This window comes from Anser anser (assembly GCF_964211835.1).
Source record: "Anser anser genome assembly, contig: HAP1_SCAFFOLD_143, whole genome shotgun sequence".
In the NCBI taxonomy this organism is placed as follows: Eukaryota; Metazoa; Chordata; class Aves; order Anseriformes; family Anatidae; genus Anser; species Anser anser.
Window position 1 is genome coordinate 109,747 of NW_028153765.1, and position 27,486 is coordinate 137,232.

The 27,486-nt window shown below is 48.8% G+C and overlaps 2 protein-coding genes across 7 annotated transcripts in view; both read left to right on the forward strand.

Moving 5' to 3' along the window:
• Positions 1–13,442: 13,442 nt before the first annotated feature.
• LOC310891517 (zinc finger CCCH domain-containing protein 11A-like) overlaps positions 13,443–27,486 on the forward strand; it is a 107,865-nt gene continuing 93,821 nt past the window's right edge. For 3 of the 5 annotated variants that reach the window (XR_014577616.1, XR_014577617.1, XM_083853791.1), the window contains exon 1: positions 15,858–16,510. The gene's annotated coding sequence lies outside the window, so the exon portion shown is untranslated. Of the gene's footprint in view, positions 15,819–15,857; positions 16,511–27,486 lie in introns of those variants that run through there. The other 2 variants (XR_014577614.1, XR_014577615.1) reach the window with 2 other exon arrangements.
• Positions 16,668–27,073, forward strand: LOC310891518 (zinc finger CCCH domain-containing protein 11A-like). Of its 2 annotated transcripts, XR_014577618.1 has the most exons (6): positions 16,668–23,857; positions 24,225–24,418; positions 24,643–24,762; positions 25,545–25,668; positions 26,113–26,316; positions 26,839–27,073. XR_014577618.1 is itself a non-coding variant. In XM_083853792.1 (5 exons), exons 2-5 carry the CDS (start codon positions 24,365–24,367, stop codon positions 26,214–26,216), a joined length of 402 nt encoding a protein of 133 aa, XP_083709918.1. In that variant the 5' UTR covers positions 16,668–23,857; positions 24,225–24,364; the 3' UTR covers positions 26,217–26,757. The 2 variants fall into 2 exon arrangements, 1 of the variants encoding a protein (XP_083709918.1); XM_083853792.1 differs by lacking the exon at positions 26,839–27,073 and having other exon boundaries at positions 26,113–26,757.

Here is a 27,486-nt window from a genome sequence, read left to right on the forward strand (position 1 = left end):
TTGGCTACGGTTTTAAGAGCCGGTTTGCAGAAAAGGGATTTCCCATTAAGAAATGGCATATACTGATTGTTCTCTTCCTTGCTCTGCCAAGACCTGAAGCACATCTTGGAAGCCAGGCAGAATCCGTGGAGCCAATGGAGTTCTCAAGCTCGACTTCAGCTTCTTCCCAGCTAGAAGAAGCAAGGACACGCCGGCTGAGTTCCACAGGCAACGCGCCCGTATCTGTAGACGAGGATTTAGAGATGCTACTTTGGGAACTCTCAGACGGCATACTGGAAGCCGAGCTCGACTTGGACCCAGGGAAGGATGAGGATGACCTCCTCCTTGAGCTTTCCAAGATGATTGATGATTGAACTGCATAGTCCTATGGTATATTAAAAAAAAAAAAAAAAAAGAAAAAAAAGAAAACAACTCTTCTTCTTGTTGGATACCCCGAGGTGATCCTTTTTCTAACTGAGGCTTTGCAATGAGACTTAAAGCACAGTTGGATCTGGTAGAAATTGGCAGGATCTGCACTCAGTTGTCCTAAGTTTTCCTGCTGGTCAGAGTTAAGGTCTTGTGCATGGTTCCGTAACTATAGGTGGCTACCTTTGATATCAAGAGGACAAAGCACTTGTTTCTTTTGGCACAGAAAGATGTCCATCGGCACGCTGTGGTGGCTGTGAATTGACGTAGTGATGGAGCGATGCTCTGAAGGCTTAAACGGAAAGCTTCTTCCTTCCGCCCCCCTTGGCACAGCTCGATGTTGGGCACATTGTGAAGCCTGGGTGTTCTGATTTCTCGGACAGTTGATACCCAAATCCCGGAGTTACTATGTCAACTCTTGACTTTTATTTGTGTATGCCATTGTTTTGACTGTAATCTTTTCAGATGATGAAGCTGTAGGGGCGGGAGGGAGCAAAATAATTATTCTAGCGTTGTGGACCAAACATGCTGCCAGGAGTGGTGGTGGTGGGGTCAGCCCACCCGGCCTTACTTTCAATTATCAGGGATGATAAAATGGTGTGAAAAGCAGCAGCTCTGCGATACGGCTACGCTACCCCCACTCCCTTCTCTTGTGCTGTACCAAAGTTCCCCCAAGCTTTGGTTGGTGCTTTTTGCTGGTGACAGTAGGACTCCAGGGCGAGTAGTCGGGACTCTCCTGCAGTAACTGGGTCAATTAAGGGTTGGTTTAAGTGCCTCCTGGTTTTTAAAATTGCTCCCCTGAGCTGCTGGCTCTGCTGCCTGCTACAGCAAATGTTCGGGTGCCATCAGCGTCGCACTTGGGCGTGGGCACTGACCCTGCGGAGGAGAGCTGAGACTCGCGTGTATTGTGTACCCGGCCGCCAGTGATCGTTTTCCCCTAGCAGATCTATTTTGAATCATTTCCCTAAATTTTAGAGGAACTTTAGGCTCTTTGTGCTATGATTTGTGAAGCTGTAGGGGCCCTCAGGCATTTGCTGCTGGCAGAGGAAAACCGCTTGTCGAATTCGTTGTAAATACTTTCTGTTTGGACAACAACGCCTGTGTGTGTGTGTGTGTGTGTGTGTGTGTGTGTGTGTGTGTGCACGCGTGCGTGCTTTGACGACCCCCTGCGACGCCCCAGCTCCGCGAGGGAAGCTTTGAAGCGGCTCTGGGAAAACCTCTGCGGAAGAAACCGCTGCTAGTGACTTGCGGAAAAGGGACTCCACAATCAGTGAGATTGTAAAGCAGGTATGTTTATTCAGCGCTGGGCAGCACGGGAGGTCGTGGGCATGAAGATTGATGACTCTTCCTCGTCACCGCTAGTTGACCTCTTGTCTTTGCACAGACTCAGTTGCTCCTTGGCTCTTGTCCATCTGCAGGACCAGTTTCTCCCAGTTTCTTCAGACAGGCTCACTCTCTTATTAGGAGACTGACCTTGGTAAGGGGCCCAAGGCTTCTTGCTTTAGTTAATTGGCACAATGCACCATAGTTAGCAAAGACACTAAGTAGCATCCTAGTTTAACGCTGTCAGCGCTCTATCTCTACTTGATAAGATTCTCCTAACTCCCTCTCTCACTGGAGCCCACGCAGCCCTCCGTCCTGCCGAAGGACTTCACGGGGACTTCTGCCGGCTCCGGGTGCCCGCACACAGACAGAAATGGCTTTGAGAGAAAACAATCAGGAGGAGGAGAGCTCAGAGACTGCGGCCGGCTTCGGCCACCTTCCCCTCGCTTTCCCTCTCCGTGTTCAAACCGAGCACTGTTCTGCCGTCAACCTTCGCTGCCTCTGCCCGCGGCGCCGGGCTTTCGCGGGTGCCATTGCTCCTCTACATATTTTATCCTTCCTTTTGTAAGGAATGGTCCAGCAATTCGTGTCACTAAGGGATTTGAAGGGTTACCATCGAGGCCCGGGTCTAGGTGATAAGAGAACAAAGGGGTTTTTAGGGAAAAGTGCTGACTACTGCAGGGGATGTTGCTAGAGTTTCTGAAATCCGGCGCAGAGGCTCCCAAACGAGGAGGAAGGGGGAGCTGAAGGACAATTGAAGGACAAAAGCCTGAGAGGAAGACAACCAGCATTCAGCCCGAGCAAGCCCCGAGAGACCACCAGAGACTGGTACGCAGGCGCCCCTGGGAGGGGTTTCGGATTCCGGAAACCAATTCTAATAACCCTGCCTCTTCTCGAAGTAGTAATGAATATGTATTAGCCTGGGAGCATCAAAACCAGCCGCCTTACGTAACAGGCGTGCGTCCTGGGGGAGCAGAGACTCCCGGCGCACCCAGCGCTGCTTGCTTGCCTCTATTCGTTTAATAAATTGTAAACTTTGATTGTAATCCTATTTGGATTTATAACAGCCATTTATAACACTTTTTATATTTGTATTTTATTTAAGGCTGTCTTGCCCCCCTCCCCCCCCAGCCTCGCTGCTCGCCAATAAAGCTGGCGCAGGGGCTAAGGGATTTGAAGGGCCTGCTTGTACACCTAAGGGATTTGAGGGCCTGCTTGTACACCTTTGGGGACTGCCTCTTTTGGGGGGGGGGGGGGGTGTTAGGAGCTGCTTGTATACTTTTTTAGGCATTCCTCTGAGAGGGGGTTGGGAGCTTCGTGTATACTGGGGGGGGAGGGCCTCCCTCGAGGTGGAAGCGGGGGGGCTTGGAGCGTTTCTACACTGTAGGGGCCTGCCTGTACACTTTTGGGGCCTGCCTTGGAGGGGTTGGGAACTGCTTGTACACCTTTGGGGCCTGCGTCTGCGCGGGGCGGGGGGGGTTAGGGGGTTGGAGCTGGTTTTAACCTTTCGGGCTTGCATCTAGAGGGGCTTGGGGCCTGCCTTTGGGGGGGTGGTTGTGAGCTGCTTGTATACTGTAGGGGCCTGCTTGTACACCTTTGGGGCCTGCGTCTGGGGGGGGGTGGGAGCTGCTTGTACACTGTTAGGGCCTGCCTTGGGGGAGGGGTTGGGGCATGTGCCTTGGGGGCATGGGGTTGGGAGCTGCTTCTACGCTGTAGGGGTCTGGGTCTTGGGGGGTTGGGGCTGTTTGTACACCTTTGGGGCGTGCCTCTGGGGAGGATGGGGAGTTGCTTGTACACCTTTGGGGCCTGTGTCTGGGGGGGGGTTGGGGCCTGTGCCGGGGGGGTTGGGAGCTGCTTGTACGCTCTAGGGTCCTCTGGCAGGCTTTGGGGCCTCCCTTTGAGGGGGGCAGTTGGGAGCTGGTTGTACACCTTTGGGGCCTGAGTCTGGGGTGTGGGGGCTGGGGCTGAGGCCTGGGGCCTGGGGCATGCATCTGGGTGGTGGGGGGGGGGGGGTCCAGTTCATGGGGGGGGTGGGTTGGGAGCTGCTTGTGGACAGTTGGGGTCTGCATCCGGGTGTGGCTGGGGCCTGCTTGTAGACTTCTGCAGCCTGTGTCTGGTGTTTGGGGGCTTTTCTGTAGTGTTTGGGGATTGCATTTTGGCTTTGGGATGTGTCTAGAGCTTCTGGGGCCTAGCTGTAGTGCTTGGGGCCTGCGTCTGGGGCTTTTCTGTAGCATTTTGGTAGCGTGTTTGTGATTTGGGGTCTGTATCCAGGGTTTTGCCTTTTTTGTAGTTTTCAGCTTTGTGTCTGTTTCTTTGTTGGTTGCCTGGGGTTTGGGGTTTGGATCATTAGTCAGTGTCATTAGCGTCGGGGGGTTGATATGAAGGGTTAGGGTTGTGGTTAGAGTTGTTACGGTTAAAGAGAATAAGGATTTTAGGGTAAGGGGATCAAGGTTGTGGGAATAAAAATGTTTTTGCACAGAGTTACATCGTTTAGAGGGAAGGAGGGTGGTATTGATATATGCTTGCAGTGATAAGAAAGCTTAACAGACAACCTTGTAAAATGCAGACAACCAGAATCCTTAGAGCAATTGGGTGGAAATCACGGTGTAAGAAACATTACCACCTCAAAGAGGAAAACAGTCAAGAAAAAAATAAAATTGACTAGTAACAGGCCAGCAGCTGTGTATTTTCTGTGAAGCACTGGATAGATTGTGAACATGGATTACTCAGTCAATGGGGAAACTGGGGAGGGTCCTGGTCACCGAGAGGAAAAAAAAAATTATATAAACTGTGTTATGGAACTAGTAGGTGGCTTGTGGGACGCCTGCCATTGCAATCGTGAATAAAAATGCTACCTCACTGAGATACTTGCCTGAGCCTATGGTATTGGTTACAGAGTGTTTCTAATAAGGTGTTAGGGTTTTAAGGTTTCAGGGCTAAGGCACTAGGGTTGGGTTTCAGGGTTAGGGTTTCCAGGGTTTAGGGTTAGGATTTTAAGGTTGTTAGGGTTGGAGTTATAAGGGTTAGGGTTTGGGGGTTAGTGTGTTAAGGTTTTAAAGTATTTTGTGGTTTTAGTGTTGATAGGGTTTTTAGGGTTAGGGTCTTAGGGTTTTAGTTATGGTCAGGTATTTAGGGTTAGGGTTTTAAGGTCTTTTTTTTTTTTTTTTTAAGGTTAGGGTCTCCAGCGTTAGGGCTTTGAGAATCTTTACGTTTTGGGTTAGGGTTTAGAGGGTCTTAATTTTTAGGGTTAGGGCTTTTAGGCGTAGGTCTAGTGTGGTAAATTTTATCGGGTTAGGACTGTAAGGGTTTTTAGGGTTAGGGTTTCTACGGTTTTTTGGGGTAGGGGTTAGGGTTAGATCCGTGGGAGCCGTAGTATTAGGGGTCAGGGTTCTTAGGGGTAAGGCCCAATATTAGGGTGGAAGGCCAAACTAAGGGGGGAGCCCCCCCCAAAATTGAAGGGTCGAAGCCCCAATTTAGGGGAAGAAACGTCAAAATTGTGGGGTCCCCCAAAATTGGGGTTAAAGCCCCAGATCCCGGGGAGCTAAGCCCCAAATTAAGGGAAGGAACCTCAAACATGTGGTGAGAACCCCAACATTGGGGGAAAGAACCTTAATATTAGGGTGGCAGGCCAAGAAAGGATGGTGGGGGCCTCCAAAATTGTGGGGGGCTTGGAATTGGGGGGAATCCCCAAAATGGAGGGGGAACCCCAAAAGTGGGGGGGGGGCGAAGCACCAAATTAGGGGAAGGAACCCCAAAATTGCGGGGAAGAACTCTGAAATGGAGAGCTGAAAACCCGAAATTGAGGGGAAACCCCCCAAAACGGCGGGAAAACCCTCCATAAACACGAAACCGGTAATGTAACAGAGCAAAAAATGGCGTCCTACGGCACGCTGCGAGGCTCAATTTTCTGGGGAGTGCTGGGAAATGTAGTTCTTGGCCACCGGGTTTCCGGGAGTCCATATTGTTTTCCCAGAGCATGCCGGGAGATGTAGTTCTCGGACACTGGGCTTCCGGGAGGCCATGTTGGTTTCCCATCTTTGCTAGACTCCGGGTGCTCTGGCTTCACAGAGAAACCCCCAAACTGAAAAATGTACCTGCTAATATATTGGGCTCTAAATGTAGCCCTGGGTTAATTGAATAACAATCCCTGGGTAAGATTGAAGTGCAGGAGGGGTTGGCTACGGTTTTAAGAGCCGGTTTGCAGAAAAGGGATTTCCTGTTAAGAAATGGCATATACTGATTGTTCTCTTCCTTGCTCTGCCAAGACCTGAAGCACATCTTGGAAGCCAGGCAGAATCCGTGGAACCAATGGAGTTCTCAAGCTCGACTTCAGCTTCTTCCCAGCTAGAAGAAGCAAGGACACGCCGGCTGAGTTCCACAGGCAACGCGCCCGTATCTGTAGACGAGGATTTAGAGATGCTACTTTGGGAACTCTCAGACGGCATACTGGAAGCCGAGCTCGACTTGGACCCAGGGAAGGATGAGGATGACCTCCTCCTTGAGCTTTCCAAGATGATTGATGATTGAACTGCATAGTCCTATGGTATATTAAAAAAAAAAAAAAAAAAAAAGAAAACAACTCTTCTTCTTGTTGGATACCCTGAGGTGATCCTTTTTCTAACTGAGGCTTTGCAATGAGACTTAAAGCACAGTTGGATCTGGTAGAAATTGGCAGGATCTGCACTCAGTTGTCCTAAGTTTTCCTGCTGGTCAGAGTTAAGGTCTTGTGCATGGTTCCGTAACTATAGGTGGCTACCTTTGATATCAAGAGGACAAAGCACTTGTTTCTTTTGGCACAGAAAGATGTCCATCGGCACGCTGTGGTGGCTGTGAATTGACGTAGTGATGGAGCGATGCTCTGAAGGCTTAAACGGAAAGCTTCTTCCTTCCGCCCCCCTTGGCACAGCTCGATGTTGGGCACATTGTGAAGCCTGGGTGTTCTGATTTCTCGGACAGTTGATACCCAAATCCCGGAGTTACTATGTCAACTCTTGACTTTTATTTGTGTATGCCATTGTTTTGACTGTAATCTTTTCAGATGATGAAGCTGTAGGGGCGGGAGGGAGCAAAATAATTATTCTAGCGTTGTGGACCAAACATGCTGCCAGGAGTGGTGGTGGTGGGGTCAGCCCACCCGGCCTTACTTTCAATTATCAGGGATGATAAAATGGTGTGAAAAGCAGCAGCTCTGCGATACGGCTACGCTACCCCCACTCCCTTCTCTTGTGCTGTACCAAAGTTCCCCCAAGCTTTGGTTGGTGCTTTTTGCTGGTGACAGTAGGACTCCAGGGCGAGTAGTCGGGACTCTCCTGCAGTAACTGGGTCAATTAAGGGTTGGTTTAAGTGCCTCCTGGTTTTTAAAATTGCTCCCCTGAGCTGCTGGCTCTGCTGCCTGCTACAGCAAATGTTCGGGTGCCATCAGCGTCGCACTTGGGCGTGGGCACTGACCCTGCGGAGGAGAGCTGAGACTCGCGTGTATTGTGTACCCTGCCGCCAGTGATCGTTTTCCCCTAGCAGATCTATTTTGAATCATTTCCCTAAATTTTAGAGGAACTTTAGGCTCTTTGTGCTATGATTTGTGAAGCTGTAGGGGCCCTCAGGCATTTGCTGCTGGCAGAGGAAAACCGCTTGTCGAATTTGTTGTAAATACTTTCTGTTTGGACAACAACGCCTGTGCGTGTGTGTGTGTGTGTGTGTGTGTGTGCGCGTGCTTTGACGACCCCCTGCGACGCCCCAGCTCCGCGAGGGAAGCTTTGAAGCGGCTCTGGGAAAACCTCTGCGGAAGAAACCGCTGCTAGTGACTTGCGGAAAAGGGACTCCACAATCAGTGAGATTGTAAAGCAGGTATGTTTATTCAGCGCTGGGCAGCACGGGAGGTCGTGGGCATGAAGATTGATGACTCTTCCTCGTCACCGCTAGTTGACCTCTTGTCTTTGCACAGACTCAGTTGCTCCTTGGCTCTTGTCCATCTGCAGGACCAGTTTCTCCCAGTTTCTTCAGACAGGCTCACTCTCTTATTAGGAGACTGACCTTGGTAAGGGGCCCAAGGCTTCTTGCTTTAGTTAATTGGCACAATGCACCATAGTTAGCAAAGACACTAAGTAGCATCCTAGTTTAACGCTGTCAGCGCTCTATCTCTACTTGATAAGATTCTCCTAACTCCCTCTCTCACTGGAGCCCACGCAGCCCTCCGTCCTGCCGAAGGACTTCACGGGGACTTCTGCCGGCTCCGGGTGCCCGCACACAGACAGAAATGGCTTTGAGAGAAAACAATCATGAGGAGGAGAGCTCAGAGACTGCGGCCGGCTTCGGCCACCTTCCCCTCGCTTTCCCTCTCCGTGTTCAAACCGAGCACTGTTCTGCCGTCAACCTTCGCTGCCTCTGCCCGCGGCGCCGGGCTTTCGCGGGTGCCATTGCTCCTCTACATATTTTATCCTTCCTTTTGTAAGGAATGGTCCAGCAATTCGTGTCACTAAGGGATTTGAAGGGTTACCATCGAGGCCCGGGTCTAGGTGATAAGAGAACAAAGGGGTTTTTAGGGAAAAGTGCTGACTACTGCAGGGGATGTTGCTAGAGTTTCTGAAATCCGGCGCAGAGGCTCCCAAACGAGGAGGAAGGGGGAGCTGAAGGACAATTGAAGGACAAAAGCCTGAGAGGAAGACAACCAGCATTCAGCCCGAGCAAGCCCCGAGAGACCACCAGAGACTGGTACGCAGGCGCCCCTGGGAGGGGTTTCGGATTCCGGAAACCAATTCTAATAACCCTGCCTCTTCTCGAAGTAGTAATGAATATGTATTAGCCTGGGAGCATCAAAACCAGCCGCCTTACGTAACAGGCGTGCGTCCTGGGGGAGCAGAGACTCCCGGCGCACCCAGCGCTGCTTGCTTGCCTCTATTCGTTTAATAAATTGTAAACTTTGATTGTAATCCTATTTGGATTTATAACAGCCATTTATAACACTTTTTATATTTGTATTTTATTTAAGGCTGTCTTGCCCCCCTCCCCCCCCAGCCTCGCTGCTCGCCAATAAAGCTGGCGCAGGGGCTAAGGGATTTGAAGGGCCTGCTTGTACACCTAAGGGATTTGAGGGCCTGCTTGTACACCTTTGGGGACTGCCTCTTTTGGGGGGGTGGGGGGGTGTTAGGAGCTGCTTGTATACTTTTTTAGGCATTCCTCTGAGAGGGGGTTGGGAGCTTCGTGTATACTGGGGGGGGAGGGCCTCCCTCGAGGTGGAAGCGGGGGGGGTTGGAGCGTTTCTACACTGTAGGGGCCTGCCTGTACACTTTTGGGGCCTGCCTTGGAGGGGTTGGGAACTGCTTGTACACCTTTGGGGCCTGCGTCTGCGCGGGGCGGGGGGGGTTAGGGGGTTGGAGCTGGTTTTAAACTTTCGGGCTTGCATCTGGAGGGGCTTGGGGCCTGCCTTTGGGGGGGTGGTTGTGAGCTGCTTGTATACTGTAGGGGCCTGCTTGTACACCTTTGGGGCCTGCGTCTGGGGGGGGGTGGGAGCTGCTTGTACACTGTTAGGGCCTGCCTTGGGGGAGGGGTTGGGGCATGTGCCTTGGGGGCATGGGGTTGGGAGCTGCTTCTACGCTGTAGGGGTCTGGGTCTTGGGGGGTTGGGGCTGTTTGTACACCTTTGGGGCGTGCCTCTGGGGAGGATGGGGAGTTGCTTGTACACCTTTGGGGCCTGTGTCTGGGGGGGGGTTGGGGCCTGTGCCGGGGGGGTTGGGAGCTGCTTGTACGCTCTAGGGTCCTCTGGCAGGCTTTGGGGCCTCCCTTTGAGGGGGGCAGTTGGGAGCTGGTTGTACACCTTTGGGGCCTGAGTCTGGGGTGTGGGGGCTGGGGCTGAGGCCTGGGGCCTGGGGCATGCATCTGGGTGGTGGGGGGGGGGGGGTCCAGTTCATGGGGGGGGTGGGTTGGGAGCTGCTTGTGGACAGTTGGGGTCTGCATCCGGGTGTGGCTGGGGCCTGCTTGTAGACTTCTGCAGCCTGTGTCTGGTGTTTGGGGGCTTTTCTGTAGTGTTTGGGGATTGCATTTTGGCTTTGGGATGTGTCTAGAGCTTCTGGGGCCTAGCTGTAGTGCTTGGGGCCTGCGTCTGGGGCTTTTCTGTAGCATTTTGGTAGCGTGTTTGTGATTTGGGGTCTGTATCCAGGGTTTTGCCTTTTTTGTAGTTTTCAGCTTTGTGTCTGTTTCTTTGTTGGTTGCCTGGGGTTTGGGGTTTGGATCATTAGTCAGTGTCATTAGTGTCGGGGGGGTTGATATGAAGGGTTAGGGTTGTGGTTAGAGTTGTTAGGGTTAAAGAGAATAAGGATTTTAGGGTAAGGGGATCAAGGTTGTGGGAATAAAAATGTTTTTGCACAGAGTTACATCGTTTAGAGGGAAGGAGGGTGGTATTGATATATGCTTGCAGTGATAAGAAAGCTTAACAGACAACCTTGTAAAATGCAGACAACCAGAATCCTTAGAGCAATTGGGTGGAAATCACGGTGTAAGAAACATTACCACCTCAAAGAGGAAAACAGTCAAGAAAAAAATAAAATTGACTAGTAACAGGCCAGCAGCTGTGTATTTTCTGTGAAGCACTGGATAGATCGTGAACATGGATTACTCAGTCAATGGGGAAACTGGGGAGGGTCCTGGTCACCGAGAGGAAAAAAAAAATTATATAAACTGTGTTATGGAACTAGTAGGTGGCTTGTGGGACGCCTGCCATTGCAATCGTGAATAAAAATGCTACCTCACTGAGATACTTGCCTGAGCCTATGGTATTGGTTACAGAGTGTTTCTAATAAGGTGTTAGGGTTTTAAGGTTTCAGGGCTAAGGCACTAGGGTTGGGTTTCAGGGTTAGGGTTTCCAGGGTTTAGGGTTAGGATTTTAAGGTTGTTAGGGTTGGAGTTATAAGGGTTAGGGTTTGGGGGTTAGTGTGTTAAGGTTTTAAAGTATTTTGTGGTTTTAGTGTTGATAGGGTTTTTAGGGTTAGGGTCTTAGGGTTTTAGTTATGGTCAGGTATTTAGGGTTAGGGTTTTAAGGTCTTATTTTTTTTTTTTTAAGGTTAGGGTCTCCAGCGTTAGGGCTTTGAGAATCTTTACGTTTTGGGTTAGGGTTTAGAGGGTCTTAATTTTTAGGGTTAGGGCTTTTAGGCGTAGGTCTAGTGTGGTAAATTTTATCGGGTTAGGACTGTAAGGGTTTTTAGGGTTAGGGTTTCTACGGTTTTTTGGGGTAGGGGTTAGGGTTAGATCCGTGGGAGCCGTAGTGTTAGGGGTCAGGGTTCTTAGGGGTAAGGCCCAATATTAGGGTGGAAGGCCAAACTAAGGGGGGAGCCCCCCCCAAAATTGAAGGGTCGAAGCCCCAATTTAGGGGAAGAAACGTCAAAATTGTGGGGTCCCCCAAAATTGGGCGGAAGAGCTCTTAATATTGGGGGAAACCCAAAAAAGGAGGGTGGGGGACTCTAAAATTGGTTGTGTCCCCCCCAAATTGGTTGTGTCCCCCCCAAAATTGGTTGTGTCCCCCCCAATTAGGGGAGGAACCCCCAAAATTGGGTGGGCGAACCCCCATATTGGGGGGGCAGAACACTTAAATGGAAGTGTGAAATTCCAGAATTGAATGTGGACCCCCCAGAACAGTCTTCAGGGGTTTAGTGTGGTAAATTTTATCGGGTTAGGGCTGCAAGGGTTTTTAGGGTTAGGGTTTCTAGGGTTTGTTGGGGTAGGGGTTAGGGTTAGATCTGTGGTTGCCATAGCGTTAGGGGTCAAGGTTCTTAGGGGTTAGGCCTAATATTAGGGCGGAAGGCCAAAATAAGAGGGGGGGAGCCCCCCCCAAAATTGAAGGGTTGAAGCCCCAAGTTAGGGGAAGGAACGGCCAAATTGTGGGGTCCCCCAAAATTGGGCAGAAGAACTTTTAATATTAGGGGGGAACCCAAAAAAGGAGGGTGGGGGACTCTAAAATCGGTTGTGCCCCCCCCAAATTAGGGGAGGAACCCCCAAAATTGGGTGGGTGAATCCCCAAATTGGGGGGAAGAAGACTTAAATGGAAGTGTGAAATTCCAGAATTGAATGTGGACCCCCCCCAGACCTGGGGAGGAATCCCCAAACTTGGGGGGGACCCCCAAAATTGGGGTTAAAGCCCCAGATCCCGGGGAGCTAAGCCCCAAATTAAGGGAAGGAACCTCAAACATGTGGTGAGAACCCCAACATTGGGGGAAAGAACCTTAATATTAGGGTGGCAGGCCAAGAAAGGATGGTGGGGGCCTCCAAAATTGTGGGGGGCTTGGAATTGGGGGGAATCCCCAAAATGGAGGGGGAACCCCAAAAGTGGGGGGGGGGGCGAAGCACCAAATTAGGGGAAGGAACCCCAAAATTGCGGGGAAGAACTCTGAAATGGAGAGCTGAAAACCCGAAATTGAGGGGAAACCCCCCAAAACGGCGGGAAAACCCTCCATAAACACGAAACCGGTAATGTAACGGAGCAAAAAATGGCGTCCTACGGCACGCTGCGAGGCTCAATTTTCTGGGGAGTGCTGGGAAATGTAGTTCTTGGCCACCGGGTTTCCGGGAGTCCATATTGTTTTCCCAGAGCATGCCGGGAGATGTAGTTCTCGGACACTGGGCTTCCGGGAGGCCATGTTGGTTTCCCATCTTTGCTAGACTCCGGGTGCTCTGGCTTCACAGAGAAACCCCCAAACTGAAAAATGTACCTGCTAATATATTGGGCTCTAAATGTAGCCCTGGGTTAATTGAATAACAATCCCTGGGTAAGATTGAAGTGCAGGAGGGGTTGGCTACGGTTTTAAGAGCCGGTTTGCAGAAAAGGGATTTCCCGTTAAGAAATGGCATATACTGATTGTTCTCTTCCTTGCTCTGCCAAGACCTGAAGCACATCTTGGAAGCCAGGCAGAATCCGTGGAGCCAATGGAGTTCTCAAGCTCGACTTCAGCTTCTTCCCAGCTAGAAGAAGCAAGGACACGCCGGCTGAGTTCCACAGGCAACGCGCCCGTATCTGTAGACGAGGATTTAGAGATGCTACTTTGGGAACTCTCAGACGGCATACTGGAAGCCGAGCTCGACTTGGACCCAGGGAAGGATGAGGATGACCTCCTCCTTGAGCTTTCCAAGATGATTGATGATTGAACTGCATAGTCCTATGGTATATTAAAAAAAAAAAAAAAAAAGAAAAAAAAGAAAACAACTCTTCTTCTTGTTGGATACCCCGAGGTGATCCTTTTTCTAACTGAGGCTTTGCAATGAGACTTAAAGCACAGTTGGATCTGGTAGAAATTGGCAGGATCTGCACTCAGTTGTCCTAAGTTTTCCTGCTGGTCAGAGTTAAGGTCTTGTGCATGGTTCCGTAACTATAGGTGGCTACCTTTGATATCAAGAGGACAAAGCACTTGTTTCTTTTGGCACAGAAAGATGTCCATCGGCACGCTGTGGTGGCTGTGAATTGACGTAGTGATGGAGCGATGCTCTGAAGGCTTAAACGGAAAGCTTCTTCCTTCCGCCCCCCTTGGCACAGCTCGATGTTGGGCACATTGTGAAGCCTGGGTGTTCTGATTTCTCGGACAGTTGATACCCAAATCCCGGAGTTACTATGTCAACTCTTGACTTTTATTTGTGTATGCCATTGTTTTGACTGTAATCTTTTCAGATGATGAAGCTGTAGGGGCGGGAGGGAGCAAAATAATTATTCTAGCGTTGTGGACCAAACATGCTGCCAGGAGTGGTGGTGGTGGGGTCAGCCCACCCGGCCTTACTTTCAATTATCAGGGATGATAAAATGGTGTGAAAAGCAGCAGCTCTGCGATACGGCTACGCTACCCCCACTCCCTTCTCTTGTGCTGTACCAAAGTTCCCCCAAGCTTTGGTTGGTGCTTTTTGCTGGTGACAGTAGGACTCCAGGGCGAGTAGTCGGGACTCTCCTGCAGTAACTGGGTCAATTAAGGGTTGGTTTAAGTGCCTCCTGGTTTTTAAAATTGCTCCCCTGAGCTGCTGGCTCTGCTGCCTGCTACAGCAAATGTTCGGGTGCCATCAGCGTCGCACTTGGGCGTGGGCACTGACCCTGCGGAGGAGAGCTGAGACTCGCGTGTATTGTGTACCCTGCCGCCAGTGATCGTTTTCCCCTAGCAGATCTATTTTGAATCATTTCCCTAAATTTTAGAGGAACTTTAGGCTCTTTGTGCTATGATTTGTGAAGCTGTAGGGGCCCTCAGGCATTTGCTGCTGGCAGAGGAAAACCGCTTGTCGAATTTGTTGTAAATACTTTCTGTTTGGACAACAACGCCTGTGTGTGTGTGTGTGTGTGTGTGTGTGTGTGTGTGTGTGTGCGTGCTTTGACGACCCCCTGCGACGCCCCAGCTCCGCGAGGGAAGCTTTGAAGCGGCTCTGGGAAAACCTCTGCGGAAGAAACCGCTGCTAGTGACTTGCGGAAAAGGGACTCCACAATCAGTGAGATTGTAAAGTAGGTATGTTTATTCAGCGCTGGGCAGCACGGGAGGTCGTGGGCATGAAGATTGATGACTCTTCCTCGTCACCGCTAGTTGACCTCTTGTCTTTGCACAGACTCAGTTGCTCCTTGGCTCTTGTCCACCTGCAGGACCAGTTTCTTCCAGTTTCTTAAGACAGGCTCACTCTCTTATTAGGAGACTGACCTTGGTAAGGGGCCCAAGGCTTCTTGCTTTAGTTAATTGGCACAATGCACCATAGTTAGCAAAGACACTAAGTAGCATCCTAGTTTAACGCTGTCAGCGCTCTATCTCTACTTGATAAGATTCTCCTAACTCCCTCTCTCACTGGAGCCCACGCAGCCCTCCGTCCTGCCGAAGGACTTCACGGGGACTTCTGCCGGCTCCGGGTGCCCGCACACAGACAGAAATGGCTTTGAGAGAAAACAATCAGGAGGAGGAGAGCTCAGAGACTGCGGCCGGCTTCGGCCACCTTCCCCTCGCTTTCCCTCTCCGTGTTCAAACCGAGCACTGTTCTGCCGTCAACCTTCGCTGCCTCTGCCCGCGGCGCTGGGCTTTCGCGTGTGCCATTGCTCCTCTACATATTTTATCCTTCCTTTTGTAAGGAATGGTCCAGCAATTCGTGTCACTAAGGGATTTGAAGGGTTACCATCGAGGCCCGGGTCTAGGTGATAAGAGAACAAAGGGGTTTTTAGGGAAAAGTGCTGACTACTGCAGGGGATGTTGCTAGAGTTTCTGAAATCCGGCGCAGAGGCTCCCAAACGAGGAGGAAGGGGGAGCTGAAGGACAATTGAAGGACAAAAGCCTGAGAGGAAGACAACCAGCATTCAGCCCGAGCAAGCCCCGAGAGACCACCAGAGACTGGTACGCAGGCGCCCCTGGGAGGGGTTTCGGATTCCGGAAACCAATTCTAATAACCCTGCCTCTTCTCGAAGTAGTAATGAATATGTATTAGCCTGGGAGCATCAAAACCAGCCGCCTTACGTAACAGGCGTGCGTCCTGGGGGAGCAGAGACTCCCGGCGCACCCAGCGCTGCTTGCTTGCCTCTATTCGTTTAATAAATTGTAAACTTTGATTGTAATCCTATTTGGGACTCAGCCATTTATAAAACTTTTTATATTCGTATTTTATTTAAGGCTGTCTTGCCCCCCTCCCCCCCCCAGCCTCGCTGCTCGCCAATAAAGCTAGCGCAGGGACCCCTGCCTGCAACCATAGAGACGCGGTCCTCCCGGCCTGCTAGAGCGGCCCCCCACGCTCCTCCAGCATCCCAGCGTCCCTTGCGCGCTCCCGCCCGGCCTCAGGGGCTTCCGGAGGCGGCCCAGCAGGGGCGGCGGGAGCAGCGAGGCGGCGGCAGCAATGGCGTACCGCGGGCAGGACCAGAAGGTGCAGAAGGTGATGGTGCAGCCCATCGTAGCCTTCCTGCGGCCGGGGAGCGACGGGGGAGCGGGTGGGGGGCGGCCCCGGCCTCAGGGGTCTCGGCCCGGGCCTTGAGGCCTTGTCCCGGGGCCCTGGGGCCTCGTTGCAGGGTTTGAGGCCTTGTCCTGAGGCCTTGTCCCGGGCCTGGAGCTCTTGTCCCCGTGCTGAGCCCTTCACGCAGCGCCCCGGAACCTCATCTTCTGCTACCTGCAGAGCGTGAGTAGCGCGGGGAGAGGACGGGGAGGGGATGGGGATGGGGATTTGGGGGGGGTGGGGGGAGCGGGGAGGGTCCGGGGATCTCCCTCGCTGAGTTTTCGGCTCCCACCCGTTGCTCGGGGCAGGTTTGTGGGGAATGGAGAGCTGTGCGGCGTGCTGGTGGGTACAAGGAGCTGCTGCGCAGCCCGGCGTTTCGCCCTCGTGTTAACGGGAGTGGGATCGTGCAGCCGGGCGTGCAGGAGTGTTCCCTTGTGACTGGAAACGTGTCCTTCAGCAAACGTGTAGTATTCACCCAGTCATATAAGACTCTAAAATGTCAGACTGTTAATTGAAACTGCCCCTGAGAGTTGCTCCTTGGAGTGTTTGGGAGCTCTAGCGGCTATGGTTAGCGGGTATTTCTGAACACACGAGAGAGAACAAAACTGCTCGCGGTGTTTGTGTTCCAATTTACTCTCCTCCTTCGTTCTGCAGAGCTCGAGGATCCAGGTGTGGCTGAGCAAGTGAACGTGCGGATAGAAGGCTGCATCATCGTGAGTGTCAGCACGACCCCACGTTACGTCGTTAGTTTGTTTTCCCTCATTCACAATCCTATTTTTTCTTGTCAAGAAAAACTAGCCCAAGGGAAAAAAGAAATCGTGCTTCTCTAACAATTAGTCTTCATTGTCCAGCCTGGCTCAGCAAAGCTGACGATGGTTCGTGTTGTTGCTGAACTAATTGCCACTGTTGCCGATTTCTAGGGCTTTGACGAGTACGTGAATTTGGCGCTGGACGACGCAGAGGAGATTCACTCCAAGACAAAATCAAGGAAACAGCTGGGTGTGTCGTGTGTCTGTGCAACCCGAGTGACGTGCGGTCTGAAACCTGCCCGGGTGAGCCTTCTAGGTAGCAGCACTGAGAGGTACCAACCGTGTGACGAGCCTTGCTGTTGAAGTTCAGTGAGCAATTCCTGGCTACATCTCTGTCCCTGATGATTTTTGAGCTGCTGATTTTGCTGAATGAAGGAGAATCTGTCCCTGCCTGAGACCAGTTCTGGTCTTTGGAACGTGTAATACCAGGCGGCCTGCACTCTGCATGATGGGCAAAACCCTGCTCAACCACACGAAACACTTTCTGAAAACACGAGATTATTCTCAGGTTCTGGGCTCTCTCTAATCCCCTCTTTCCCTTCTCTGTGCTGCAGGCCGGATCGTGTTAAAAGGGGACAGCATCACTCTTCTACAGAGCGTTTCTAAGTAGAATTTGCCATCCTTAGAACAAAGGTGGCTGCCGTGCTGCGGAGTGACTGAGTGCCAGGGGAACGCGGCCCGCTGGTAGATAGGAAGTTATTTGTAACTGGGGTTGCATGCTGAGGTCAAAAGTCCTTCCTTTGTGGGAGCGAGTTGTTTGTAGCTTGAAACAATACGTGATGTATTTCACAAATAGCCATTTTTCACATTAACTGTAAATGTAAACCACAAATCTGCTTGTTTTCAGTCTCTTCCTTCTGTGAATGGAGAAGGAGGAGAAATATAGAAGCGTGGGCTTTTCTTTTTGCTGTGGATCTGATAAGTTTCGATAACGCTATGTGCTTTCTTGACCATTACATCTGCATTACGTGGCCAGGGTGGACTCGTTCAGGGCACGGAAGCCCCACACAGTCCTTGAGCTAGCAGGGTGCTAAGGAGGGTGTTGGAGATTTTGCATGCAATTGCAGCCCTTTGTTGCTGCAGTGACAGGTTCCTCAGATTCTTTCTAAACAGGGTTTAACTTGTTGAGAATCTTTTTGGGAGTGCTTATTGTGGATCAGTCAGTAAAAGTATCTTAGTGGGCCCGTGAGGGATTTGGGGCTGTGGTGCAGTAACCCAGTGTTTACAAGTGTTACTGCTACGCATGCTTGTCCAATAACGTCTCCAGATCAGAGAGTGAGAGCGGGCAACTGGTTTGGATTAAATCTGTCACTTCTTGCTGCTTTGGACAGAGCCTGTAGATTAAACCCTTGTGCTGTTCAATAAGCTGGGGTATCAGATGTGTCGGTTGGGTTTTTACCATTTGATTTATTTTTTTTATCCGTTTGGAGATCTGTCTTTTCTATTTAAGTTTCCCCAAGAGAGCTGAGTTGCTTGATGCATCGACCAAAGAGAAGTTCCCCGGCTGACTTGGGACAGCCAGTCCCCTCGTTTTTCTGATCACAAAAAAAAAGAAAAAAGAAAAAAATCGAAGAAGAAAAATTTTGACTGTAACTGTAACTCAGAAACTAAGATTACCTAAATGGAGAGAAATGAATTTTGATGCACAGGCTGTGCTAGAAATCTGTTAATCAGCATTCAGTTTTTCAAAACTTCAATTTGTGTATCATCATCATGAAAATTAATAAATTCAAGGTGGGAGATCCTTTCCTGAAAGGGAAGGACAGAAATACGAGTCTTGCTGTGGGGCCTACCCAGCGCAGTTCTGCCATTCCGAGAAGTAATACGTCAGGAGTGTCACAGCAGACGTTCCCAGGAAGAAACCTTTGAGGGGCAGCACGACACACTTGATTGGCTAAAGCAGCTTCAGCTGGACAGCCTGCTGCCGGGATGGGTAATTCTAAGTTGTGTTCAAGTTGCTGAGTTCCTTTCAGCATGTAGTAAAGATGTAACGTGCCAATGTCGTTCGGGAACAGGAGGCATTACGTGTCACCAGCAGTGGGCACGTAGGGAACAAAACAGTATCTTACGAGGTCCTCCACATCTGCCTTTCATTTTGTCCTTGGTTTGCCAGCTGGAGCTTTCAGGAGGTGAGGAAGGAGGCTGTCCCAGTGAATAGTTCAGGTGTTGCAGGGTATTTGTGATGCAGTGCTTGTAAAATTTACCTGCCCGCATCTCCTGTTACAGGCAGCCCCCCGCGGGCCCTGTGAGACGGGGAGCTGCTGCCCGGGGTTAGGCCCAAGGTGCCCTGTCAGGCCCAGGGCCGCCCTTCCCCTCGCCCTGCCCTTCCCTCCCGCTCCTCAGCCCTTGCTCAGGCCTTTTGGGCCGTCTGGCCGTCCGTCTGGCCGTCTGTCCATCCATCCGGCCGTCTGGCCGTCCATCTGGCCCTGTGTCCCTCCATCCCACCTCCCTGCCCTGTCCCTGCCGTCTCCCTGGGGAAGCAAAGAGTCCCTGGGCTGTCTTCAGGGGGGAGGTTCTGCTCAGGAAATTAAAGCTTCCCCCTTAACCCGCCTTGCGAGTTATTTTGAGTTCCAACCTTCTGCCTTCCTTTCGTAGCAGTGCCTCTGAGGGGTGCGCTGTAAGGTAGCCGTCATCTGGCGCGCTGCTCCTGCGTTTCCCAAAGGAACTGCCTTCGGGATCTGACTAACTCTGGATGCACGCGGTTGTCACCTTAATTTCTCCGTTAGTTTGCTGAAAACAACCCGCTTGGGTTGTTCAAACCCGCTTGGGTTTGTTCAAACTTGGATCGAGGAGGTCTCTGTTTCCTTATGCTGATGTTCACGATGAAAGTGCAGAAGGGATGCTTACTGTTGCCCGGGTCAGTCCTGTTGCCAGGATGGGAATGTTTAGCCTACCGGCCCTCTGGTGCTGTTAGGCTGCACTCGGAGTGTGAGCTCTGGGCCTTATTTGGAAAAGACTGCGTTATTTGAGTGTACAAACCCGAGATATTCTGCGGATAGGTGATTCTCAAACCACGTCAGAACCACCGCTGTGGCGTGTGCTGGAGTCGGACGTGCGTTTGACTGATCAGGCGGAGCAGGTGAATTGAATTTGTTGCTGGATGGCGAGGTGTTCTGGGGGAAGAGCTAGTCTAAGGAAAACTTCCTCTTACTGCCCCTTCCCATCTCAAATGGCCACTGTCTGGGGAAATTGCTTCTTTATGACATTAACTACAACGTTACAGTGAGGATGAGGAATCATCATTACTCCCATAGTTATTTGCTGCCAGGCCGCAGCGTTGATTTCAGAGATTTAAAAAAAAAAAAAAGGAAAAAGAAAGGAAGTATGTATTCTTTCACATACTCTCTTTTCCCTGAGAGTAAATGTTGTAGCTTCAGCAGTACCCTTCCTCTGGAAACGATTCCCAGTGCCTGCTCAGACACTGGGGAGGAAAATGACAGAGAGAACAATGGAGGAGAGCCACCCGATACAAAGAAAGGAAAAAAGGGGTTATGGATGAAGGGAAAGCAACTACATAAAAAATTGGTGCTATCTAAAAATTGGTTAAGGGTTTGGGACCTGCAGGTGCTGCCTACACGTGCGTGTGTTACAGTCGTGCCTGTTGCCACTGCGCAAAATGGAGAGAGCTTCTTTGTTGAATGCAGCATGTTAAAGCATGCGCCATTGCCTGGAAGAAAAGCACGGCCTTCCCTCGTGTGGGACTTCTTCCCCATTGATCTGTGGTTTACCTGAAGGTTTACCATAACCTGCATAAGTTTCAAAAGCAAGCAAACAACCAACCAAAAAACAACACCAACATTAAAGAGTGGCAAGGCAGATGCTCATCTGGGGACTCTGACTCATCGGTGACATCACCAAGCAAAGCACTGTGAGCGCTTCGGGTCGGGGCTGCTGCGGCGAGCCTCGCAGCCGGGAGGGAGAGCGGGTACGGTTCGCCTCTGGCGGGTCTGTGTCAGCCCTCTGCCCTGGTGGCTTCGTTAGCAGTGAGAGTTTGACTGCTGTGTTCCCAGCTTTCGCTTCTGCACCGACCGTGTGGCAGAGCCCGCAAGCTGCTTCCTCAGCTGGAAGAGGAAGAGGAGTGACCTCAACTGTGCCGAGGTAAAGCAGAACTGTTGAAAAGATTTGTCAAAGATGCGGGTTGTACCAGCGCAGCCGCTGCAGCTGCAGCAGGTCCTGGAGCATTGGAGAAGATAGAGAGGGGTTTCTTCGTGAAAAGAACGCTGTGAAAGTGTTTTCACGCGGGAAATTAGGAGAAGCGCCTCTGTTGTTTGGATATCCTCTATTGACCTGGCACACGGGCATTACAGCATACCTGGCACACTCTTTGTATTGTTTGTAAAAAAAAAAAAAAAAAGTGTTTTAGGGCAGGCCAAAAACCTGCCTTGGCACTTCCACATCGCAGCAGTGCTTGCAGGCCGTGCATCCTGGATGCCAGGCCAGGATCTAAATCCGATGGTGCTCTTGGTAACGTGAAGTTCAGGAAGCACTTCTGGGTTTTTCTGCTCTTCCATGTGAATTTTTGCCCCGTGAAGGTGGTGTACTGAGCTCTTTTCTTACCAACAAATAGGTTTAAAAGCAGTTACAGCAAGGATGAGCTGTGCTAGCAGGGGGCTGTTCTGTGCTTCGACCATGGGAAGATGAATGGTTTACCTATGCACCGTTAAATATAGTTTGACACCTAGCACACAACACTTGCAGCCTGTGGGGTGCTTTAACAAGCAGGTAAATCAGCGGAGACTGTTTTGCAGCCAGGCTGATGCTGGGTGATTAAAAAGCAGGGTCACAACAAGGAGTTTATGCTGTTCTTTCTTGCTTGTCATCCGACTGTCTGCTTACACTGTTCTAAAAAAAAAAAAAACCCACCAAAACGGGGTAAGCATCTTTAATACCTTTATTATAAATGGAACGCACAAAACAGGCCAGCAACAGAGACTGTCCAAGAGAAAGACTTTGTGCTTTATAAACAAACAAGAAATTACCCTTAGGTAGGTGTGATAATCCTTCCCTAATGCATTTTTTGGAGTGCAAAAATATTTTGTTCCCTTCTTGCTCTTCTCTCCAGGACAAAGGCAGAATAGCCAACTGGAAAGTTAGACCAGGGAGGTCAGTTTGTTCCATACTGAGAAAGACAAGCCTGTAAAACAAACTAGACAGGTTTTCTTTGGACTAGTTATCTTCCTTCAGCAAAGGCAAAGTTTATGACACTTGTTGGCATGTATTTCCAGACCCCCAGCTACCGTGACTGTAGTGCATCTGTAATTCTTTTGTACAAAAAGAGTTCAAAATCTCGTAACGCAAAAACTTTACTAGCACCCTGGAGAAAAAAGAAATCTAAAACTCTTGCCAACTTCTATTACAGACCTGCTGAGTGCACCAGAGTTACTCATTTTTATTCAGGCTTTCAGGGGCTAGTTCAGTTGGTTTCTGTTCAGCACTTGGATCGCCATATTGGCAGATGTCAGTTAAAAAAAAAAAAAAAGCTTTGGAGATCTTTTTTAAAATGAGACTGCTTTTTATGGCATTTAGGGCTGTGAGGTATCCTTGGTTTTTGCTTTCTTCCCATTCCTTAGACCAGATCCATTCATACCCTGAACAGCGTTCTGGGTCTGTTCAGGAAAATGGAAGGCAACAAGCAAAATGATGAGCTCCTTGGGCATTCAAAAGAGCTCAATCTGGAAAAGATTTCAAGTCCAACTTCCATGCTAAGGAGCACCAGTAATTTTTAGAAGTAGATGCAGAGGAATCTGCATGGCACTAGGTGTGTTTCTGAAGGTGCTAAAGGTCGGAAGTGACGATTCCTCTCAATACTAAAGAAGAGAAGGAAACCTTGCACTTAACTACTGTTTTTATTCCCTTTGTCAAGCAGTCAAAACCAACAACTAATACGAGAACCCAACTTTTCCCCTCTTTACTTTAGATTTGGGAAAATTCCCTGCCAAAATAATACTTCCTGGAAAATTCACTAGTGTTTGTGTGAGTAAAAGGTTCCAACCTTTTATTATTAATTTGTAAGAACTATTTCATCCGCTTTTGTCCAGAAGAGTCAGAAATAATTTGCACAGAAATGTGCAGCATTTTAATGAAAGGATTCAGAATCACTCTAATTTGAACTTTATCTGGTCTGGTTGCAGGTTTTATGACATTTAGTGTCTTAAAAAAAAAATCAAAATATCTGACTTCACATCAGAAAAAAAAAACTGCTTGTGGCTAAATAAAATCTGTTGCAGCTCTGGTCATTGAAAAATCATTGGCTGTTAAATTGGACCTAAGTCATCTTTTCTAACCTTTCATGATCTTGCAGCAATGGATGATGATGGATATATGGATTAGGGAACAGCACGTGATGGCAAACCTGTGGTATTTGCTACAGCGCAGAAAGAAAACAAATTGCTTCCAAAAAATCAAACTAATTCAAAATTCTTGGTATCATGCAGCCATGCCACTGGCAAAGTGAGCATTGCCCTGCCTCTCAAAGCTTGCTGTATCCTTGATCTGCTGTCTTCCTGCTGTTAATTGATTGCAACTCTACGTGTCTGATCAGGGCTACGAGTTGTTCTCCATATGGATACCATACAACATATACTGTGCACGCTTGTGTGTATAGATATGTTTATCCTGTATGCATGTACATATGTATGCATATTTGTGTGCTGGCCCCCAGATCACTCATGGTATAAAGCATTGGCCTCGAAGGCATACTCATCAAAATATTTGGTAGATCCTCCATTTTTTTCTAGTTCCCTCAAAATGAGAGAGTTTTTACGCGCTCTCTGTGTCAAAAAGGCAAAACTTCTGATTTCCACTGTCGCTCTCGCTAACTTTCTATCACTCACTCCTCGTGTGTGTGTCTAAACACATATGTGTGTATGCGTATGCACATTTGTGTATTTGTATGCACTGGTGTGTTTTTTGCTGTACAGGTAATAAAGACGGGGAAAGGTTTTAGTGTTTTCTTAATAGGTGAAGAAATCTTGAAGACCAGAGATTGGAACATACTGAATTTTGAATAAAAAAAAAAAAAAAAAAGTCAAATTGTCTGGCTGTGGAAGATGGATCCTCATTTTTGCAGCCACTTTGAATCACGAGTTCATCTCTAAATGCACTGGTTTTTTTTTGTTTTTGTTTTGTTTTGTGGGGTTTTTTTTTTGGTTTTTATTTTTTGAAGAGCTAACTAACCCTGGCTGTCTCCAGTCTGAGAGAGTGTTCAGATGGACTTGCTTCCTCCATTAGTTATAAGCTGTTTAAAAGCACATCCTACGTTTGAATTGTGGATGAGAGGTTCCCTTGGCAAAGTGGAGAGGCAAATTCTTCCTACCCCTTTATCATTAATTCACGGATTCAGTGTTGGTTCGGCCTCCAGGAGAAGTTAACTGGAAGTCTTTGAAGATCAATAACTTTGCTGAGGTTGTCCAGGTAGGTGAACTCGAAGACCCACAGTGACTGGAACATGCTATTTAATGCGTCATACTGCATTCTGTAGAAGTTACTCGTAGCCATAGTTGATCATTGCCTTGCATGTATGATCAGGTGGTTTTTGAAGAAGTGACTCCATTTTCAGGCTTCCAGGTGTGCTCCAAGGCATATTATTGAGGACGTGGAAGAGAACACTTGCTGACAAAGCTCCTGGCAGCTTTACAGAACTTTAGTTTAATATTGTGTTAGTTCCCGTAACAGCTGATTTCAAGGCATTGCTCTCCCCAAGAGACTAATTTGATGAACAGAAGAAAGCTGGAAAAATGCTTGTTACTCATTATTTTTCACTTGTTGGTACTTTGTTTAGGGTTACTTTTAAAAAGAAGATTTCACTGATCACAAGCCAGTGGAAGACTTTCAGCCCAAGCAAGGGTGAAGACAGCTCTCTCCAAGAGCAGAGGAAGTCCCTGTGGAGAGAACCCGAGCTTGTTATCAGAACTTGTCGGCATGTCTAAACAAGGAGACGATTGCTACTTCTATTTCTATTCTACCTGTACCAAGGTATGGCTGGGTTTCTTTTGCTTTGCTTTGCTTTGTTTTTTTGTTGGTTTTTTTTTTTTTCATTTTTTTCAGGAAGGGGTAGAGTAGGAGGAGGAGGCACACTGGTCTTTGGTTAACGTGATAACCAGATAGATTCTGAATTCAATCGTAGCAACCTGAGGCAGCAGCATGGACGTTTTTGAGGCTGTACTATATTTTCCTTGTTGGTTTCCTTTTGGTTACAGGGAGACAACTGTTCCTTCCGCCACTGCGAAGCTGCTCTGGGGAACGAGACAGTCTGCACGCTGTGGCAGGAGGGTCATTGTTTCAGGAATGTCTGCCGATTCAGACACATGGAAATTGACGTGAGTGCCTAAAGATGTGTTCTCAAAATAAATCAACAAAAGCATTTTTCAGTGCTGTAGGTGTGCTGATTGTGCTTTTGCAGGATAGAGTCATTTGCTTTGGAATTACACTGGTTTCTGTTAGCAGGGGAGGGGGTGGGAGGAAGGAGAGGGAAATAAAATCAATGCCTTAGGTATGTCTTAGCAAGATTTTCTTTTATTAGACGCCGACAGTATTGTCTCAACAGATGCAGAATAACCGCTAACTAGACTGCTAAAACCTGCTGGAGCAGGGGGGTAATAAACAGGCTGTACTAGCCTCCTGAGAGCAGGCTTGATAATGATCTATCAGGTCTCTTGTGTCCCGGAGTCCTTCAGATAATGCTGTTCTAGCTGCCTGGGCTAGGAAGCAGTGGGGAAAGTTAAAGGTGCAGAAGAACGAAGTCTCCAAGAAGTAGTTCTGGATAGAGTTAACGTAGGCAATTTAAGATGTTCTTTTTCCCTCTGAATAATCCTAGTATAATCCTAGGTGTATTAGTTTAACCCACCCTAAACTGATGTCTGAGAGTGCCTGTCTTCTCAAACTGAATGATGACAGGGCTAAACGTGCATAGTGGTTACAGCTTCTGCAAACTTTGTGAATATGCCCGGAAATACTATACTTCCGTGATAAACTGACCTTTGGAATGATGTTTCAGCACTGTATTGTGACAGCCCTATCGCTGTCGTGACCTGGAACTGTGCATCTCTTTGCAAACCTTAGGTGCATGTTATCACGAGCTTGTCTTTCTTTCTGTCTTCAGAAGAAGCGCGGTGAGATTCCCTGCTACTGGGAGAAGCAGCCAGTAGGCTGTCAGAAAGCCAACTGTGCTTTTCATCACGCAAAGGGACGTTACATCGATGGAGTCTTCTTACCACCAAGCAAGAGTGAGTTTAGGTCCTTTTTCTTTAAGTATTGAAGAATTAATTTTGCATATTACTTAGTGGGTGCCAATAGTGTAGGAGACATCAGGTAACCGTCCATTTGTGAGTGCAGGAAAAGGTCTGCAGTCCTAGGTGGTCAGCTAAACCGAGTGTACTGCTGCTGTACTGCTGGTATTTGTTTTCTGCTTTCATGCTCAGCTTCTCTCTGCTTTGTGTGATATTTGCCTTGCAGTTTGCTTTCTGTTGTTTCGTCCTCTGCTGGGTGGTAGGGAGATGTGTTGTTGTTTGAAGGCAAGTCATTGTTCACGGTGTAAACAGTGGCGGGATGGGCAAAAGGAGATGCTGAATTCATTGTCTGTGCAGGTTATCTGCCTTAGCTACCATCTTCGTGCATTGTGGTCAAAGTTTTAAACTGCCATATTACTGATGATCCTCCTCTTCCTCTAGCTACACTGCCAAGTCCGCCTGAGTCCGCGGACGATGATTTGAAAGTGGCTCAGATGTCACTGCAGCAAAACAAACTTTCTGTCCAGTCCAATCCCTCTCCATAGCTAAGGTGGGTGATGAAAGTGGAAAACTCGGAAAATGTCCCAAGCCCTACACACCCTCCAGTTGTAATCAATGCTGCAGATGATGATGAAGATGATGATGGTGAGCATGGTTTGGTTCTTGGAAGGAATTTGTGCTGTAAATGATTGTGTAAGTCTTTGGTTCTTGGAAGGAATTTGTGCTGTAAATCAATGTATAAATCACAGATGACCTGAGGTCTGACTAGCGATAGGGCAGGCAGTCTGGTCAGGTCACTGGTGGCTTTGTCTGGCAGTCAGTGGACAGAACCTGAAATGTTGGAGGAAAGCTTAGAACCACTCTTGGCTTTAGTTGGTCTGTTGTGTAAAGCTCTATGTGAAACTAGGAAGGAAATTCCTTTTTTTTTGTCTGAAGAGTAATATGTTGTGTAGTAGTTAAAGCTGCAGAGAGAATCTAGAGTCCTAGATGTTTTGTCCTAGGGTAGTCTACTTACGAGTTCATCAGGTCAGTGTAGCTGTATTAAAAAAAAAAAAAAAAAAAAAAAAAGCTTTTTTATAGGAACCATGGACTGAAGTGTCATTGCATGAGCTACATAATCACGAACAATCTGGCCTATGCATAACTGAATAGATTTTTCCCCTTCAGACCAGCTTTCTGCGGAAGGAGAAGAAACTAAAACTCCCGTCCAGCAACCAGCTGAGGAAGGCCAAAATGGATTACGGATGATTTCCACTCGGAAAGCCAGTGCTACTACTGCTAAACAAGGTATTCCAGCACCTGTAGTAGGATAAATCGGAAGGAGAACTTGACAATTAACTCAAAAGCAATGTGGCGTAAAAACACAACAGAATGTAGGGGTGCTGAATGGACTCGGTTATTTCCATGATCTCATTTCTCCCTGATACCATCATGTGCCCATTGGGTCAGAAAGTTGAACTCCTTTTCTTTCCTTTTGGAGAACAAAACAGGGTCACAGCATGGAGTTTAAATGGCTGCACGTGCAGCCTGGCAACCACTGTTGAAAGCCATATCTAACGATAGAGGGATCTAATATCACGTAAATGGATTAAAATTAAAACTACAGTTTTTACCCTGAAGGGTGAAAGGAGGGGCAAAATGCCATTGATTCTATGGTTGTTTCACTTGTGAGGAGTGTTGACAGGGTTTATTCTAAATACTTCTGAAAGTTCCTGAGCACTAAGAAGCCTGAGGATCTGTGGTCCTCAGTGAGTGCCTCTAAGCCTTAGTCTCATTAACTGTTTTCTGTTTTCAGAGGACGGTCTGAATTTTGGA